This window comes from Ursus maritimus, unplaced genomic scaffold (genome assembly GCF_017311325.1).
Source record: "Ursus maritimus isolate PB19 unplaced genomic scaffold, ASM1731132v1 scaffold_4, whole genome shotgun sequence".
Lineage (NCBI taxonomy): Eukaryota > Metazoa > Chordata > Mammalia > Carnivora > Ursidae > Ursus > Ursus maritimus.
In genome coordinates this window covers 6257430-6277372 of record NW_024426552.1, presented here as the reverse complement: position 1 = coordinate 6277372, position 19943 = coordinate 6257430, and the positions used below count along the sequence as shown (strand labels likewise).

The 19943-nt window shown below is 37.8% G+C and overlaps 1 protein-coding gene across 1 annotated transcript in view; it reads right to left on the bottom strand.

The window, feature by feature from the left end:
- The window catches only part of BRWD1 (bromodomain and WD repeat domain containing 1), a 111459-nt gene that overhangs the window by 62979 nt on the left and 28537 nt on the right, over positions 1-19943 (bottom strand). The window contains exons 9-17 of the mRNA XM_040621894.1: positions 14455-14555; positions 13064-13134; positions 11156-11256; positions 10154-10194; positions 9273-9371; positions 6981-7131; positions 6580-6714; positions 2530-2658; positions 1880-2105 (exon numbers count right to left, since the gene is read on the bottom strand). Of these exons, the coding sequence (XP_040477828.1) occupies positions 1880-2105; positions 2530-2658; positions 6580-6714; positions 6981-7131; positions 9273-9371; positions 10154-10194; positions 11156-11256; positions 13064-13134; positions 14455-14555 (1054 nt within the window). The remainder of the gene's footprint in view (positions 1-1879; positions 2106-2529; positions 2659-6579; positions 6715-6980; positions 7132-9272; positions 9372-10153; positions 10195-11155; positions 11257-13063; positions 13135-14454; positions 14556-19943) is intronic.

Sequence of the window (19943 nt, the reverse complement as noted above, 5' to 3'; positions counted from 1 at the left end):
TGGCACAGCGGTTAAGCGTCTGCCTTCGGCTCAGGGCGTGATCCCGGCGTTCTGGGATCAAGCCCCACATCAGGCTCCTCCGCTAGGAGCCTGCTTCTTCCTCTCCCACTCCCCCTGCTTGTGTTCCCTCTCTCGCTGGCTGTCTCTGTCTCTGTCGAATAAATAAATAAAATCTTTAAAAAATAATAAAATAAAAAAAATAAAAAATGTTTAAAGGCCCAACAGAACTTTTGAGGGCACTGGAAACATTCTGTACCTTGATTGTGGTGGTAGTTACATAATGGTTTAACATTTGCCAAAGTCATTTGACTCGTACACTTAAAATTGGTGAATTTTGTTGTATGGAATCTATACGTCAATTAAACTAATAAAAAACACCTGAAACAGTAAACCTATAGTGATAACTGGTGATTAACTTTTAGTAAAACTAACCTCATCCAAACAAAAGAGAACCATTTTTTTTCTTTGCTTAATAACATCTGTATGGAGAAACACTACCTGCTGGAAACAAATACAAAAAAACAAAGCAAAAACTCTGCCCTTGACTAGAACCAGCAAAGTACAAGATGGGACTCCAACATCTTGTGCCAGAAAGTAAGGAAGTGTTCAAGGGACTCAGGAAACGGAACACTCAGTCTGAAGAGACTCACACTCAAATCTAAAAATAATATGAGCAACAAAATAATGACCATTATGGATTATAAGCCACTATATAACAACCCCCAAGTCCATATTAAAACTTAATGAACTACATAAACATAAAAGACTAATAAAATGCAGATGCAAAGATGACAGAATTAGAAAACAACCATTTTGCAACCTTTAGAACAACTGATTCAGGCAAAAATCACCAATGAATCCTAAAACTTACAGGTAAAGTTTGGTAAGGAACAGGTTATTTACATCGTATCTCCCCACAAATTCTTACTAATTACAAAGAGAAAAATAACTTTGTAGGTGGCAGGCACCACCTTAACCAAGTTTTCAAAGACATCACCACCAATATCTGGACAAAGCACAATCATAAGCACCCTGGCGTGATGCTCCAGGAAGGCTACATCATTTATACCGTATTCTACCAAAAAATGTATAACCTGGGGGCGCCTCGCTGGCTCAGTCAGAAGAGCATGTGATTCTTCATCATGGGGTCATGAGTTTGAGCCCCACACTAGGTGTAGAGATTAGTTAAAAATGAATAAATAAAACTTTTTTTTAAAAGATTTTCTTTCTTTATTTGACAGAGAGAGAGACAGCCAGCAAGAGAGGGAACACAAACAGGGGGAGTGGGAGAGGGAGAAGCAGGGTCCCAGTGGAGGAGCCCGATGCAGGGATCGATCCCAGAACGCTGGGATCACACCCTGAGACGAAGGCAGACGCTTAACGACTGAGCCACCCAGGCGCCCCTACATAAATAAAACTTAAAAAAAAAAAAAAAAAAAAAAGGGAAGCAGAACCTGAACTTCACCAAAGACAACTAAATTTAATGTGCAGTCCCAAACTGAGACCCACAGCAGGGGAGAACAAAAGTTTTAACAGGCATTAGAGTAACAAAATTTGATTACAGACCACAGACTTAGTAACAGTATTCCATCAGTGTTAAATGTCCTACTTTTGATAACTGTTTATAGCTACGTAAGAGAATACCTTTGTCCTTAGAAAACACATACTGAAGTATTTAGGGATAAATGAACATGCGGTCGAGAACGTCTCTCTCAAATGGTTAAAAACAATTATATGTATCTAGAGATAGAATAAAACAAATACTGCAAACTATTAACACTGGTAAATCTAAGAGTTGCAAGTTCTATATATTATTTTTTACATTTTTCAAATAAAAAGTGAAAGGAAAAAAAAAAGAAACCAAAGACTTTGCACTCACTTGTTGCCACATAGCCTAGCTGTGGAACCAAATGTTCATCTGCAGAATTTTCTCGACCTGGTACTAATCGCTGATACTTAGTTGGATGAGGATTTCCATCTACATCTACCAAGAATGGTGGAGGCATAAGGTGAGGAGCCTGCTGAGTTTGCTCATCTAAGACATAATTATTAGAATCTCTGATCAGCGGTCGATAGTCAGTATGGAAGAACATCTGATCAGGAATCTGAAAAAAAAAAGTTTACAGATTGGTATTTTGAGGTTTACCTATGTTAAAGAATACAAATATTAAAGTTATTTATAATTTGAAAAAAACAAGGAAACCAAATCAATCCGTCTAACCTATCATCAAAACAACTTTCGTTAACTACATATTTTACTATAAAAAAGCAGTAAGAATGACCTTTTCAACACAAACCAAGAAACAGACTCTTAATATAGAGAAAAGATGGTTACCAGAGGGGAGGTGGGCAGAGAGATGGGTGAAACAGATGAAGAGAATTAAGAGTACACTTATCTTGATGAGCACTGAGTGATACATTGAATTGTTTAATCACCTGAAGCTAATATAACACTGTATCTTAACTACACTGGAATTAAAATTTTTTAAAGTGGTTAAGATGCTACCAAAAAAAAAAAAAAAAAAAGACCTTTTCATATGGCTTGCTGCATCCAAAACCAAATATCAGAAGGTGTCCATGAGAATCTGTACAGGCAAAATGCTGTCCATCCTGTGAAAACTTACAGTCAAAGACAGCTCCATGTCCTTGCCCTTCAATCTAGGAAACACAGAGGGGAAAAAGTTATAACCAATTCTACACATGTGCTTTTGCTTTATCAACTGTTTTCATGTCAACTGCCTGCTATAAATATCACTTTTTTTTTTTCAATGAGTTCAATGAGGGGCTTGAACTCATGACCCTGAGATCAAGACCTGAGCTGAGATCAAGAGTCAGACACAACCAACGGAGGCACCCAGGCGCCCCCAAATATATCACTTCTGAAAGAAGATATTTAAAAACAAATTTTGCATTAAGCACATAATATTTTCAGAAAATAAAATTCATTTCAGATACCACCAGCCTAGAAAAAATTTTGAAAGGTATTCTAAGAATGAGTTCTCAGAATCACAGAATGAAAGACCGTAAGCCAATCCAAAGTAGAGGCTTTCTTTACTTCTTAGAAGTGAATGGCAAGCAATTTCATGAACTTTTGTTTTGCTATTGACTAACAACCCACAAGACAAATGAGTAAAGATCAAGAGTGTGGTATTCATGAACTAAAATCAGTACTTTCCTAGAATTTAAACTTTCCACGAAGATGACTGACCACTATGCAAAAGTGGAATGCTGCCGAGTCACATGGGTGCACATGGAAATGCCCGCACCTACCTTACCGCAAACTACTGCAGGTTTCAGGGAAAACGCTCCAATTACATCATGAATGATGCGTTCAATAGGCTGCTTTTCAACTTTATTCTTGCTCTTCAACTGAAATTATGTTAGTTTAGCACCACCAATTTATAGTTAAATGAGTTGTTTCATTAACAGCTTAAAGCTGTGTATTTGTTGTCTGAGCCTATAACTTTCCAATAACTTTGATCAGTGCTAGAAAATGAATCCTCCACTCACCAACTACCAGAACAAACTCACGCTATGCCCAAGTATCTGCCTGAAAAGCAGCACGTCACTACTACTATACCACACAGAAGTGGGTACCAATTAACAACCTTAAAAATTAAGTTACTGGGCTATTTAAGGGACTGCCCTACTATGTGTATATAAATCTGTATTCTCTAATAACATAAAAAGGAATAAACTGTATAAATCTCTTTCTTCCAAATTTTTGTTAAAATATAGGAACACTGATTCACCCACACGGTTTTCTGAGCAGGCATCTCCACTACAGCCCGACCCGTGCCCTGGCACCACTTCGCAGCCCGGGCCTGGAAGCCCCAGTCCAAGTAAAGCAGAGGCAGGAGCCGGGCCCTGGGCTGGCCAGTCAAAGATGGTGGCAGCTACTCTCCCGTCACACACCACCAAAAGTGTTGCTAAGGTACCTGGAGAGAATGAAATTTTCCTGAGTAGGTGCTCGCAGAGCAAGGCAGACTCGGGTTTCTACGTGTAGTTTAAAGAGTCTTCCACAACAATTCTGGACAAAATGCAACCTGCAACTGTGCTTGTGGAACAATTCCATGTCATACTGAAAATCACCGTATCTTTAATGAAATACTGTGATGTTAGTAATTTATAACCCTATGTAATCTGTCTAACAGAACATTGGGAGCCTCTCAGCTAAGCAGTAAAGGTAAGAAGAACTCAGTCCAGGGACGCCTGGGTGGCTCAGTCGGCTAGCATCGCACTTGATTTCGGCTCAGGTCATGATCTCAGGGTCGTGAGATTGAGCCCCGAATCAGGCTCCGCGTTCAGCGTGGAGTCTGCTTGAGATTTCTCCCTCTCCCGCTGCCTCCCCAACCCCACTTGCATGCATGTGCACGCTTTCTTTCTTTCTCTAAAATAAACAAGTAAATCTTAAAAAAAAAAAAAAGGAAAGAAAAGAAGAGGAAGAAGAACCCAGTACACACAGAAGTTTGTATGTCTCACTGGAAGTAAGATCACTGTTGCCCACTTCAGACTTCTTTGGCTCAGAAGTTGTTTAGCTTATATTCTGCTTAAAGCCTGAATTAATGTAGTTTTCTTTTTTGGTAAGTTAAACTCAGGATGTCATGTTCTTAAAGAGTTTTAAAGGGTAATTAAGAAAATGGAGATACCTATGAATTTTAAGACCACAAAAAAATTGCTGAAAAACTTATTTTTCCAATAATTTGAACCCAGAGATGCAACTTCCAGAGATGCCTAATTATACATGTGCAATTTGGCCATGTTATTTGCGTTATTTCAGTGCATTTTAAGGTAATAAATAAAATAAGAGCATTTTAAACTGTTTGTCAAGAATTGTCCAAAATAAGCATACTGAAATAAAAATTTCAAGGTTAAATAAAAAAAAAAAAACGAAAACACGGAACACCTGGACTCAAATGGCCTTTAATCAAAAGGTCTAAGAACCACTCATCTACACTCTGTGACTAGACTGCCTCCAAAATGAATTATACTTTGAACTGGAATTCAGCACGAACTGTACAGTAATTTCACAAAACATCTCATATGTATATCAAACAGAAGTCTTGACAACACAGAAACTCTTTTATACAATAACCCCCTCAGAATTTATCCTAAGGAAATAATCACAGCTCTCCATAAACAGCCACGTATCTGGATATTCAAAGTGGTGCTGCTATGCGTACCTCAGAAACCACTTAAACACTCGACAACTCTAAGTTAACTATATATGTAACCTTCTGAGAAAGGCTGAATTTACAGTAAAAAATATAACTGCAAATTCTTAAAAATATATGTAAGATTTCAGAAAACATTCTTTACATAAAATGAAAAAACGATTACAAAACTGTGCGAGAATGCCAACTAATAACTATGGGAAGAATGATGCCACTAAAAACCTTCGATGGATGCTAATGTTTGTGAGTGAGAAGTTTAATGAGGAATACGATATTTACGGAGTCTCAAAATACCTCCTGAAAAAAATTAGCTTAATATTTACAAAGAGGGAAAAAAAAACAGCTTCAAAGAGGAAAAACAACTATTTTATTGTGGGGAAAACTGGCAAATGCCACCTTACCAAATATTTAAAACTACCACCACCAGGGCACCCTGGGTGGTTCAGTCAGTAAGTGTCCAACTCTTGATTTCGGCTCAGATCATGACCTCAGGGTCCTGAGACCCAGCCCCACATCCAGCTCTGTGCTGGGTGTGCAGCCTGCCTCGGATTCTCTCCCTCTGCCCCTCCCCACCCCCACTCACACTTGCAAGTTCTCTCTTAAAACAAAGTTTTAAAAAATAAAAATAAAATCACCACTGAAAAAGGTGTAACAGAATCAAATCATGGAAAAACAGCAGAAAAAGCACAGATATTCTCTAACATTATTTGTCTGCACTCATCAAAAAAGTTAAAAGGTGAGAAACATAAAAAAAGGATTGTTGAGGATTTCAGAAGCCACTTAACATAACGCATGATCCTGAATTAAATACTGCTCCAACGGCCAAATATAACTAAAAGACATTACTGGACAACTGACAAAATTTGAATATAAAGCTGGATTACATAACGCTACTTTATCAATGTTAAATTTGCTGATTTTGGTAACCAGCTTGTGGTTATATATGAGAAATTCTAAAAATATGCCACAGGATTATAATTTGGCTTTAGGGTATCACATGTGCAAAAAGAAAAAAGGCTGGAAAAACCCAATGACGTTTTCGATTCCCTAGATGACTTTACTAAATATTATGTTTTCTTACCAAATATTTCAATAAATTTAGTGAAAATGTGTATAATTACCATAATTTTGCCAATTTAAACAAATTCAAACACACTCGCACTTACACAGAGGGCTTTAAATAAGTAACTTTTGAAACTCCTTCCCTCATGTGACTCAGTTATACAGAGAATTTCATGAATGCATATACATGTATGTGTATGGCTGTCGGATATTTATTAGGCTTTGTGTATCCTGATTTCTAGAAACATAAACTGCCAAAACATGCGGATCAGTTTCTGGCTAAACTTCATAATCCAAATACTTGAAACCAATGCAAGCATACATGAAGATACACTTCACTTACCATATTAAAATAATGTTTCATCTTGGTGCCTTTTGTAATATCCCATATAAATATGCTGCCATCATGTCCTGCAGATAACATAATTCTGGAATCAAAGGGATGTGTCTCCAAAACAAATACTTCATCAGCATGTCCCTTTATTCAACAAAGTCATACAGTTAAGGAGGGCTTGCAAGTTGAGTTTAAAATTAAAAACCCATACTGTCATAGAGTATGAGGGCTTTTAAAAATGTATTAATGACAATGATTTGAACATTAGTATATCTACAAATTTCTACCCATTTGATAATTAGTGGACGAAACATATTTAATGTTAATTTTATAGCTTTAAACATCAAATTATAGTTCAAAAAATTTTTTTGATTTGTTTTGGTTTGTTATATTATATAAAAACAACCTACCAGTAAGTTATGAAGCAGTTGCCCTGTGTAAGAATTCCACACTTTAAGGACATGATCATTCACAGCTGTGACAACAATGCTATCATTCTGATTCCAAGCGATCATTGTGACTTTGGGTTTCATAAACCTTTCCTCTTCCAAAGATAAGTCCCTAAGAAAAACATAATGTGTAAATTCATTTGAAAAGTACAATCAATACAAAAATAACTAAAGTAATGCAGTTCATGTACATACATGATTATAGACCTGATATACATCTTACCCATAACAGATTGTCTATAAACAGATTACGGCAAAACTGGGACAGGGAGGGGATGATTATAGAAGCAGTTCGGGGGGGACTGCCAGGGTGGCTCAGTCGGTTAAGCATCTGCCTTAGGCTCAGGTCATAGTCCCAGGGTCCTGGGATCGAGTCCTGCATCAGGCTCTCTGCTCAGCGGGGAGTCTGCTTCTCCCTCTGCCTGCCCCTCCCCCTGCTTGTGTACGTGCTCTCTAAATAAATAAAACCTTAAAAGAAAAAAAAAGTTCAGTCTGAATAAAGGCATATGTTAGGATGTCACCACTGCTCATAAAAGGAAAGCTTTTTCTACCTCTTTTCTATTATTCCCTTCCCCTGGCCCCAAGCCCCAACAGCAGTAATTTTGTTGTCTCTCTCTCCAGAGAAGATGACAAGAAATTTTAGGAAGACAGAAAGAAGGTAATGCATCCTCACATCCCCCAGTGTCTAGAAAACTGCCTGAACACAGATATTTAATCTTTTGAACTATAAATAAAACCGTACTCATTTCTTTGCACTTCCTTATAGATGGTTACTATGGCTCTCTTGGCAAGAATGGCCTTGGATACAAATGTCTACAATATTCTGCAGCCTTTATGAACATGAAATGCAAAGTTTCTCTGTAAAATATTGTAGTCAGTAATACACAGAGAAAAGGTAAAGACCAGCTGCTTTTGAAATCAGAGAATACATCCTAAGAAATTATAAACATATAATAAACATATTTTAATTCAACAGCTGTAAGAATATGGAATGAGTGCCATTAACACTGATCTATATAAGCACAACGGAACACAGACAAGAGAATAATTCTAACCAGACTGGTCAAGTAAAAGTTTAACAGAAGAGGCAAAATGGAATAAAGGCTAAGACTCCATGCTTCACTTTAAACTAAAGGCATCACCTGTTAGTGACCTTGAAGCAACAGACATACTATAAGTCCTCAAGTTGATCACCCAAGATTAGAACACTAAAGCAAATATACCCATTAATTCTTCTTTATTTTTAAGATTTTATTTGCCAGAGAGAGAGAGAGCACAAGCAGGGAGAGGGGCAGAGGAAGCAGCAGGATCCCTGCTGAACACGGAGCCCGATGTGGGACTTGATCCCAGAACCCTGGGATCATGACCTGAGCCGGAGGCAGCCGCTTAACCGACTAAGCCACCCAGGCATCCGCCACCTCTCATTAATTCTTATATACAGAAAACTCTGCTTCTCAAGATTGGAAAGATGTAAAACTCTAAATGAGAAGAGAATATTCCCACCATTGGAAGGAATTACAGGCAGAGCACCCTCCATGGCAGCAAAAAAACGGAGCAGTTTCCACTCTCAGTAAAAATTTTTATATTAAAGTTTTCACACTGATGTTCCTATTTTGCTTAATAAAATAATTGTTCACAGGTAAATGTGATTTCAAATTATCCTCTATATAATGAAATAACCTTCACTGTTACAACCAATTAAGGACTGACAGTATTCACTCTCAAACTAAGATGCTTTTGACTATCCAGATAGAACATTTTTAAGTAATGGTAGAGATGTGATTTGTTTGTGAACAAGGATTATCAGATTTCCAGGATCATATTCTCTCCATTCCCTACCACAGATCACTTCACAAAAATGTGAATATCAAATTTATTTTGAAACCAAATAAAATTGTTTGAGTCACAGAAGAGGAGTTAATCTCCCCTACAATTATTAAAAATAAAGCAGACATGAGGATTTCCAAAGGACTAAATGTGAAACATTTCTCAGAAAAAACTGGTAAGAACTTCGATATGGCGCTACCCTAGACCAGGCAGTGTACTAGAAACATAAATGTAAGGATAAATTCTTCGGGATATATGACATTTATGTATCTATGTATCAGATATGCACAAAGTAGCCATTCATTTAGATCACTGCTCTTCGTAATAGGAGGTGGCTCCAATCCCCTGACAAAGCAGTCAACCACCAGGGAGAGAAAGACCAAGTAATTATGATGCACCTGCTTCCAACAAACCGTCTCCACTCACCCTGAGACTCGGGTTGCCATATCCAATAAAATGCTTCTCCACTCCAACTGCTCAAATCTCCAAATCCGTGCCGTTCCATCTCTGCTACCACTTAAGAACCTTAAAAAATTCAGAAAAAGATATTATATTCACATACATGCCACCAAGAACTACAGTTAAAATCACATGCAAAAACATTTTTAATGTAGCTATCCTAACTGCAGGTAAACGTATAGGTGTTAATTCAAAAGACAGGGATTCAGAGCAAATCTAATGGGGAAAAAATCTGGTTTGCTATAATTTGCCTGGCCCTATGGAGTTAAAGCACATTTCCAACTCAATCAATATCTTGTCAGATTGAGTTCTGAGAAGACAATGTACTAGTAGTATCTGGAGGGGGAAAACAACAAGAAGAATTAAAGATGTGTGGGAAAATCAGTAAGAGCAAAAACTCCACTGTAAGCATCTTCATTCTCAACTCAAATTCATGCTGGCCATGTTAAATCAATCTTTTAACAAAGGAAAGTATTAAAAACTGCAATTTAGGAAAGCACACCTAAAAGAAACTGGGGACTACAAGAAAGTATATAATTTGAGTGACAATTCTGTCATATGACACATCACAGTGGTTGACTAGAGGAGAATTTTTTTTAACTACTCAAACACAAGGAATTTCATCACCTTTACATCTAATAGGAGAGCTCCCTTTGGTCATAGGACCCAGTGGAAGCTACAATTCTAAAAACCTGTGTTTAATGTGTTTCCCCTGCTGCAAACACTTTTCATTCAATTAATATACTTACTACTAAGTGCCTGCAATACACAAAGTGATATATCAGCTGTACTAATATGAAGCATAGTATATTGCCTAAAAACACACTCACAAACACAAACACACTTACCGATCACCATTGTTACAAAACTGGATACTATCAACTTTATCCTGGGGGGGGGGGCAGTAAACAAACACAAAAGTGATCACTCTTGTTTGTAAATAAAACAAAAAAACCCCACTCCGTTTTAGAACTAGAAGCACATTTGGTTTAAAGCAAGAATGTGGGGGCGCCTGGGTGGCACAGCGGTTGGGCGTTTGCCTTCGGCTCGGGGCGTGATCCCAGCATTATGGGATCGAGCCCCACATCAGGCTCCTCCGCTAGGAGCCTGCTTCTTCCTCTCCCACTCCCCCTGCTTGTGTTCCCTCTCTCGCTGGCTGTCTCTATCTCTGTCAAATAAATAAATAAAATCTTAAAAAAAAAAAAAAAAGCAAGAATGTGCACTTGTGCTGCTTAGCGATCGTTCAACCACGTATCCTACATTTAAGTGCAAAAAACCTAACTATGACTCTAACAAGACCATAAAAAAAGTTCTCCTTCTAAATTTAAAACTATATTTACAATAAATTACATCTGTATAAGAATTCACATGTGGATCAAACACACAGCAGCTGAAAACAAGGCATCACTTTGAGTTATGTACAAAATTTTTTTTCTTTTAAAGTGATTTGGAACTGTTATCAAATGACTTCATAGAACTTCCTATAGGAAAAATAATGACCTGACCACTGAGCAGTATTTCCAGAATCCTGAGAGTTAACTATCTTACTATACATTAATAAAACAGCATTCTGATTTCATGAGTGTGATTAAGATCAACAGGCCCCATGAAACTAAACACACCCAGATAAACTGTTATAATCAAGATTTTCAACTTAAAGGTGAAATAACCACCATAAAATATTAGCACACTCACATACTTAGTTGTCAATATCCTTCACCTTTATATATGCAATCCCTCCTACATTTAAAATTAGAATCAATAACAATTTTGTTAGCAATATTTGACTATGGACCAATAGGAATATTATCAACAATTAATCTACAGAATTTTATAACATGAATACTTACAGTGTGGCTTTCAAGTTCTGCGATTTTTTCAGGTGCTTCAAAACCCAAAAAATACATTCTGATTACATGATCAGTACTACCTGTGGCTAAAAACATACCACCTGAAATAAAAATGTTAAGGTTTAAAAATTCAGTTTGTAACAAATATCTGAACCAGATTTCTATATCAAATTAAGCAAAATCTTTTATTCCAAAATTAAGTTTATCTCAATAGGCCCATTCTCTAACTCACTATATAAAGACCTTTTTAAAATTAATATAATACACAGTGATATAATTTATAATAAAAAAAATACATACATACATACATACATATATATATATATATATATTTGGTCTTCATCCCTGGTTTCCGGCACAGAGGTCCTAACACCCTTGGCATTTCCTTAACAACAACATTGATAAAAGTATCCTGGGGCGCCTGGGTGGCACAGCGGTTAAAGCGTCTGCCTTTGGCTCAGGGCGTGATCCCAGCGTTATGGGATCGAGCCCCACATCAGGCTCCTCCCCTATGAGCCTGTTTCTTCCTCTCCCACTCCCCCTGCTTGTGTTCCCTCTCTCGCTGGCTGTCTCTATATCTGTCAAATAAATAAATAAAATCTTTAAAAAAAAAAAAAAGTATCCTGATATGCGTAACAAATCCATTTCACCCACACCAGCGTTTATATTAATAAAGTGACTCTTGGAAAGCACCTAAGAACGGGGCTGCTTACTGCCAGAAGTACCAACCATGTGATCAGAGGGTTGGAACTTTCAGTCCCACTCCCCTGACCTCTGGGGTGGGGGAGAGGAAGGGAGGTGAATCAATCACCAATGATTAAATCAACTTCCTATGTAACAGAGCCTCCATAAAAAACCTCAAGGACAAGGTTCCGAAAGCTTCCAAGTTGGTGAACACATGGAGATCTGGCAAGAGTGGTGTGTCTAGAGAGTGCCCATACGCTACACCCTCTGCATCTCTTCCATGTGGCTGTTACTCAATTGTATCCTTTTATAATAAGCTGGAAATCTAGTAAAATGTTTGAGTTTTGTGAGGTGTTCTAACAAAATAATCAAACCCAAGGAGGGGGTCGTGGGAACCTCTGGTCATCAGCCAGTCAGTCAGAAGCACAGCTGACAACCTGGTCTGAAGGAGGGGGGTGGGATCTTGTAGGACTGAGCCCTTAACCCGTGGGATCACACACTGTTCTTTAGGTGGATAGTCTTAGAATGGAACTGAACTGCAGGACACCCAGCAGGTGCTGGAGAATTGTTGGATGGTGTTGGATAAAAAAAAGAACAGAACACACGTACATCAGATGGGACTTTAATTAAAAGAGTAATTCAATCTTGAAATGTTCACTATATCCCACTGCTTTATTAATCATGGCAATGACCCTATGTGCCGCTACTCTAAAGATGACAAAAGGGGCTCTGCTTTCTAAATAACTTCACATACCTAAACCTAGCTTCAGAATACAAAATTCACTCATTCAAGTTTTCAGACTTTTATGGGGGAAAATCTTTGACTTCTCCTGAAAAAAAAAAAAACCATTACCACAGAAGTTCACTGTACACGAAAAGAAAATGTGCAATAATTTCACCAAAATGAGTGGAAAACAAATTTTAACTATAAAAATCTGCAGTTCAGCCTGTTCAAGAAAATTAGTCTTGAGATATTTCACACAGGGGGCTCATGTGGATACCTTAAGCCTCCTTTCGCTAGCTCTGATTACCATTAGAAATCAGAGAATGGTAGAATAGGGGAGCAAAAGACAAGAAAAAAGCTAATGAAATTAAACATCTTGGATTAAGCCTAATGAAATGGGCATAAGTCATTTACCATCCGATAAATGCTCTTAGCAATAATGCAATCATTCAATAAATGCTAAATTAAACTAAGAAGAAAAATTACTAAAGTTATCTTACCAACACTAAAAGAAGAACAGAGCATCTGAACACCTGGTCTAGGCTTTTCCGTGAACTTCAGGGGACGTGGACTTTAAAAGAAGAAGATGTCGTTTTAAAACTCATTAGTTCAACACATTTACAGGGTTTATAATGCTGGTTTTAATTTAGTATACGTAAATATTATAACCTTATTTATAAAGTACCTCACAAGTATCTCTGCATATGCTATTACAGCTGGACAGATTCTGCAAGGCTCTGTCCAATCCCTATGTTCACAAGAACCCTGCCCCACAGCGAGAGTGGACCTACCGACCCCCATCTTGTAACTGAGGGGACTAAAAGTCAGAGTGCAAGTGAACCCGCATGCAGCCTGTAGGGCAGGGTACACAGCCACCAGGGAACAGCACTGCTCAGCAGAAACAATACAAGCCACATGTGTAACTTTAAATTTTTATAGTAGCCACATTAAACGTAAAGATAAAATCAGTTTTATTTCATTTAAGCTAATATATCCAAAATATCACATCACTATGAATAAAATATTAATGAGAACTTTAGGTCCTTCTTTTCATACTACATCTTTGAAATCTTCCAGAATATACTAGATACATACTACATCTCAATTTGAACAGTTTTCATCAGATACTTTATCTGTATTTAGGTTTCATAAAAATCGCAGTTGAAAAACTAAATTCACATAGTCAAGTTATTTGAAATATGCTGAAAGGTTTTGTGACACCTGAAACAAGTATCCATTTTTAAGATGAAACTAATAATTCAGTTCCTCGAATGCACTACCCACATCTGAAGTGCTCAACAGTCACATGCGACTTGTGGCTACCGTCCTGGACAGCACAGGTCTACAACCTGTCTTCTGATTCTTAAGGAATCCTGACTAAATTTCTGAGTATGCGTCTAATTATACATCTCTAACATTTTTCAAAACATTTCACATACATACAATCTCACTTTTTTCCCCCACAAAATGTGTCCACTAAGATACAGTAACTGTGGTTCTTTTACATATCCATCTAAACAGTGCACTGTAGGGGCGCCTGGGTGGCTCAGTAGGTTAGGCACTGACTCTTGATTTTGGCTCAGGTCATGATCTCAGGGTCGTGAGGTCGAGCCCCACACCCGGTTCCGCACTCAACATGGAGTCCACTTGAGACCCTCCGTCTCTCTCTCCCTCTGCCCCTCCCCCTGCACACACTCTCTAAAATAAATAAATCTTTATAAATAAACAAACAATATACTATAAACAGTCAACAGGGCACTAATGCTGTATATAATAAAAAGTAAAAAGGCAACCACAACATAAAATTTCCCTTTATAATCAGACTTCCATCTCATTAGACTAAATTAAACATTAAAGAAAGAAAACTTATCACATAATTACGGCCACTTACCTGAATTTCAGGGATTCTAAATCCCACTGCCAGAAACAAACTGTTCCATCAGCACCAGTAGAGACCATGTATCTTTGGGAGCCTTTGGCCATTGGGCTAAACTAAAATGCAACAACACAGACAATTCAGTTTCCTGAGCTTCTACTGACGTAATAGTTTAATGGTTTTTCAAAGTTAATTAAAATATAAAGACTACAAAATACAGGCGACAGTATAGTGAAAAATGATAACCTAAGAGAGAAAAAAAGGTCTATCTCTAATCTATAAATGTAATGTGATCTCAATGAAAGATTACTTCCAAAACTAATAAACAAGAATAGCCAGAAAAACTTTTACAAAGAGAAAGTGAAGACCTGGTCTTATCAATATGAAAGCATATCACAAAGCCTCAATAATTAAAATTATGGGGTATGGTAGGTACAGTGACAAGAATGACCAATGGAAAAATACACTATGAAGTCCAAAATGGACCTTAATTTAAGAGCTAAGATAAAGGTGCCATCTCAAATCGGTTGGGGAAACAATGGATCACTGCATAAATGATTTACCAACTGTGCAGCAATCTGGAAGCTACTCTTTGAACTGTACACCAGTATAAATTCCAAGCAGATCAACAATTCAAATATTTAAAAAAGAAAACTATAGAAGTATTCTTAAAAAAACAAGAATTACACCGTAACTTCAGAACTGAGCTAACATTTGTGTTTAACGAAGTTCAACTGTGTTACACAAACAAGCTAGACAACGTAAGACCAATCTGGACCAGAGACACCCAACAAGGCTTAACGGATGGAGAGGAAAATACAAAGAAAACAAGAAAAAGACACTAGGCAAAAGAATATGAACAAAAGTACCAAAATGAGACGGAAGATGGTATGTGATAGCAACAGAAATTATCTATAGGACTAAAGTGCTTTTTTGAAAGTGGTGGAGGAATGGTTTAAATGGGTAGAGAATCTGGACCCAATAATAGCAAGAAGTAACTGCAGTTCTCAAGCCCAAAAATGTGTCAGACAGCAGTATATAATAGTTACTGAAAGGAAAAAGATAAGAAAAACAACTAAGAATCAATCCAGCTAATCTAAGAACCTTAAATGGAAGAAAGTACTGCCTTTCCCCAGAATGGGGAGGAAAGCCGTGAAGACCACCACAACCTGCTGACTCATGAGGCATTCAAGACAAAGCAGGTTAGCAAAGACCAGTGCTGCCATTAACCGAAAAGGAAGAGCTGGGAAGAAATTTTTTTAGGTTATTTACATAATTATCACTACAACGTCCCAGAGAGAGATAGTTTATTATCTGTGCTATGGTTTTTCTCAAGATTATACACTTTGTAAGGGAGGTAGGATTTGAACCTAATACTTCTTCAAAGAAGCTTCTTCCAAGTTCCTTCATTCAAGTACAGGAAATGAAAGGCTTTTTAAATGTTGAAAGTGATTACTTACATTTAAGATGTGTTCCAGAATACAGACTAAAACTGAGTTTTGGAGCATATCCCATTAAAATTGGTAACTGAAGGTAAGTAATAGTCAAATATTCTTGTTAATTAAAACACCACAGTAAAATTTGTAAATTTGCATAAAGTACTTTAAGAATTCTAAACCTGAGTTTCTGTGGAAGAGTAACTATTTTAAGTCACCTATGTTCTAACTAAATCCAATTCTTAGATACACAAGTGGTTGTAGCTCTCTATTTTGTCCCTAGCTCGACACCATACTGTTTTCTCTGTTAACACCTCTGAAGTATTTTTAAATATCTAGCACAGCAAAACTTGGGACATTTGTTTCGCTTATGGTTTTTGGTTTTTTTTGCGGGGGGAGGGCTCTTTGTGCTTATTTTCTTCTAAATGAACTTGATGGCATGCGAAAGTCCATTAGAACACAGCAACTGGGATTTCAAATATAAACACACTAACTTTACACCAAGACTTGGAGAGATATGCTATCTTTACAACACTGAATCTTCCGATTCAGGAGTATACTACACATTTTCACTAACATTTCACTAACATAGATTATCCCCCCCGCCCCGGAACCCCCAAGGTTCTGTCATTATTATTTTTTTTTTTTAAGATTTTATTTATTCGACAGAGATAGAGACAGCCAGCGAGAGAGGGAACACAAGCAGGAGGAGTGGGAGAGGAAGAAGCAGGCTCATAGCAGAAGAGCCTGATGTGGGGCTCGATCCCATAACGCCGGGATCACGCCCTGAGCCGAAGGCAGACGCCCAACTGCTGTGCCACCCAGGCGCCCCTGTCATTATTTTTAAGACCTTTCTTCATATACACTTTTCCCATTTCCTGGTAAATGTATTTGAAGGCTTTTGTTGCTACTGTGAATTATGTTCTTACTCCATTCTATCTGCTAATTCAGTTATTGGAAGTTTATAGCGAAGTTTTAGTTTTAGGACATAGGTCCTATATTCATCCAGTTTACTAAGATCTCAGCAATTCTAGTAAGTTTTAATAGAATTCACCAGTGAGTTCTCCGAGCCTGGAGTCTTCTTTTTAGATTTCTTTTGGTGCCCAACAGGCATTTTTTTTTTTTTTGAAGATTTTATTTATTTATTTGACAGAGATAGACAGCCAGCGAGAGAGGGAACACAAGCAGGGGGAGTGGGAGAGGAAGAAGCAGGCTCATAGCGGAGGAGCCTGATGTGGGGCTCGATCCCATAACGCCGGGATCACGCCCTGAGCCGAAGGCAGACGCTTAACTGCTGTGCCACCTAGGCGCCCCCCAACAGGCATTTTTAACATTTCAAGCCCTTCCCTTACTGTTCCTAAGTAGCAACATTCCTCAAATGCAGTATCACTGACAGCCAGCCATGTTTCATTAATCATCCTCAAAGCTACTCATCAGTGACCATAAGATGTATTTCTGGATATTAAAAATAAGAGTCTCACTTTTCCAAGATAGGTTAGATAAGTCCTGCATAAAGGAAACAGTAAGAAGTATGATTTCTCAAAGTCGCTCGTGGCTTCAAGACTCTGTACTACAATCTCACATGGCTACTTCCAAAGTCAAAATAGTTTTTTTGAAATCTACACATTTTGAGTAACTATTCAGTATATAACATATGCTTGGGTGCATAACTTCTACTTTTACAACTTGTTTGGTGGCAAAATAAGATGGAGTTTTTAATGTATGATCATCTTTTCCTATTAAAGAATGAACTATTCAAAACTAGTTGGCTACTCTATTAACTGCTAAATGCAAATCTTTCCTATGTGTTTATTACATGACCATTCTAGACAAAGCTGTGGAGGGGGCAATTTGTACAACATAAAACTCACCATTTTAGCTATTTTAAAAAGTACAATTCAAGGAGCACCTGGGTGGCTCAGTCAGTTAAGCATCTGACTTGATTTTGGCTCAGGTCATGATCTCAGGGTTGTGAGATCCAGCTCCAGGTTGGGCTCCCCACTGAGCGTGGAGTCTGCTTAAGATTCTCTCTCCCTTTTCCTCTGCCCCTCCCCCCTCTCATTCTCTCTCTCCTGCTGTTTAAAAAAAATAAAAATAAATAAAATGTACAGTTCACAGTAGCATTTAGTACATTCACATGCTGTGCAGCCATAGCCACTATCTGGTCCCAGAGTTATTATTTTAGAAGACAAATTATAACCTGTCAAAGCATTTTCAATGGATTCTTGTGGCTTTTTAAAGTATATCACACATGTAATACGGCGCCACACTTGTCTCTTGCTATACATGGATAGACGTGAACCATGTGGACCTGAATCATGACACTTCAGCCCTAAGACCCTCAGTAGGAGTCTCCTAAACAACAGTGACATTCTACTCTGTAACTATAACAAGCTTGTCAACACTTAAGAAATTTAACACCAATATAACACTATTACGTAATACCTGATTCATACTGAAATTCACCCTAATTTCTCAAAAGTGCTTTATAGGCATTCTTCACTGCTAAAGCCAAGACCCAAATCAAGGATCACACATCGCATTTATACTTGTACCATTTTCTTAGTTTCCTTATACAACACTTTTTGTTGTTGTTGTTGTTGCCTTTCTTGAAATTAAACTTTGGAAGGATACAGAATATTTATTTCACGGACTGTTTCTTAATTTGAATTTGTCTGATTTCTTACAGAAATACTACATAGGTGGATAAAGAAATTTAACTACACAGTTTTATAGTTATAGGTCTATTCAGATTTTCTTCCTTTTTGTGACAGTCTTGATAAGTGTTCTTCTGAATATTTACCTGTTATCCTCTTTTTAGGAGCGCCTGCCTGGCTCAGTCAGAAGAGCAACTCCTGATCTCAGGGTCAGGAGTTTGAGCCCCACACTGGGGGTAAAGTTTACATCAAAAAAAAATGTTTAAATATATAAAATATCCTCTTTTTAATGTCTAAAGGGTCTATAGAGATGCCCCGTTTTCAAAAATGACAATGGTTATTTTTGACATTTTTTTCTTACTTGATCAATCTTATAGCAACATTTTTAGTCTTTCAAGAACTTTTGGTTTTGCTGATCCTCTCTACTATTATGCTTACTTTTTCTATTCTTAATTTCTGTACTTATCTTCCTAATGTTCTCATCCTCTACTGTTTCCTGTTCTTTTTCTAACTTTCTGAGAAATACACTTGATCACTGAATTTCAGCTTTTTTAAATACATGCATTGAGGGCTATAAATTTCCCTTTGGGCACAGCTTCTGCTGTGTATTAATAATCTAATGCCATGTAACAAATTACCCCAAAATGTAGCTACTGGAAACAATATATATTCATACCCCAAGTCACTAAGGGTCAAGAATTCAGGATTAGTTTAGGTGCTTTTGACTCAGGGTCTCATGAGATTGCAGTAGGTGTCAGCCTGGGCTTACCTGGGGGGTGGAGGACCTGCTTCCAAAGGGCCCGACTCAACGTGCCTATGGCAGGAAACTTCAGTTAATTGCCATGAATGCCATGGCTGTCTGAGGGTCCTATCAACATGACAGCTGGTTTCCCTCAAGATGAGCTAGTCAAGAGAATAAGACAGGTCAACCCTATTCAAAAACGGGGATTACCAAGGGGCATGAGTCCAGGAGGCAAGAGTCACCAAACACCATCTTGATGGCTGCCTCCCAAACTCTGTATCCCCCAATACATAATACCTAATATTTTCATTAGTAATCCATTCAAGTATTCTCAAATTTTTACTGTTGACTTCTCCTTTGATACATGGATTAGTTAAAAGTATACTGCTTAGGGGTGCCTGGGTGGCACAGCGGTTAAGCGTCTGCCTTCGGCTCAGGGCGTGATCCCGGCGCTATGGGATCGAGCCCCGCATCAGGCTCCTCCGCAACGAGCCTGCTTCTTCCTCTCCCACTCCCCCTGCTTGTGTTCCCTCTCTCGCTGGCTGTCTCTATCTCTGTCGAATAAATAAATAAAATCTTAAAAAAAAAAAAAGTATACTGCTTAATTTGAAGATTATTCTCCTATTAATTCTGTTAGTAATTTCTGGTTTAACTGCACTACTGTCAGAG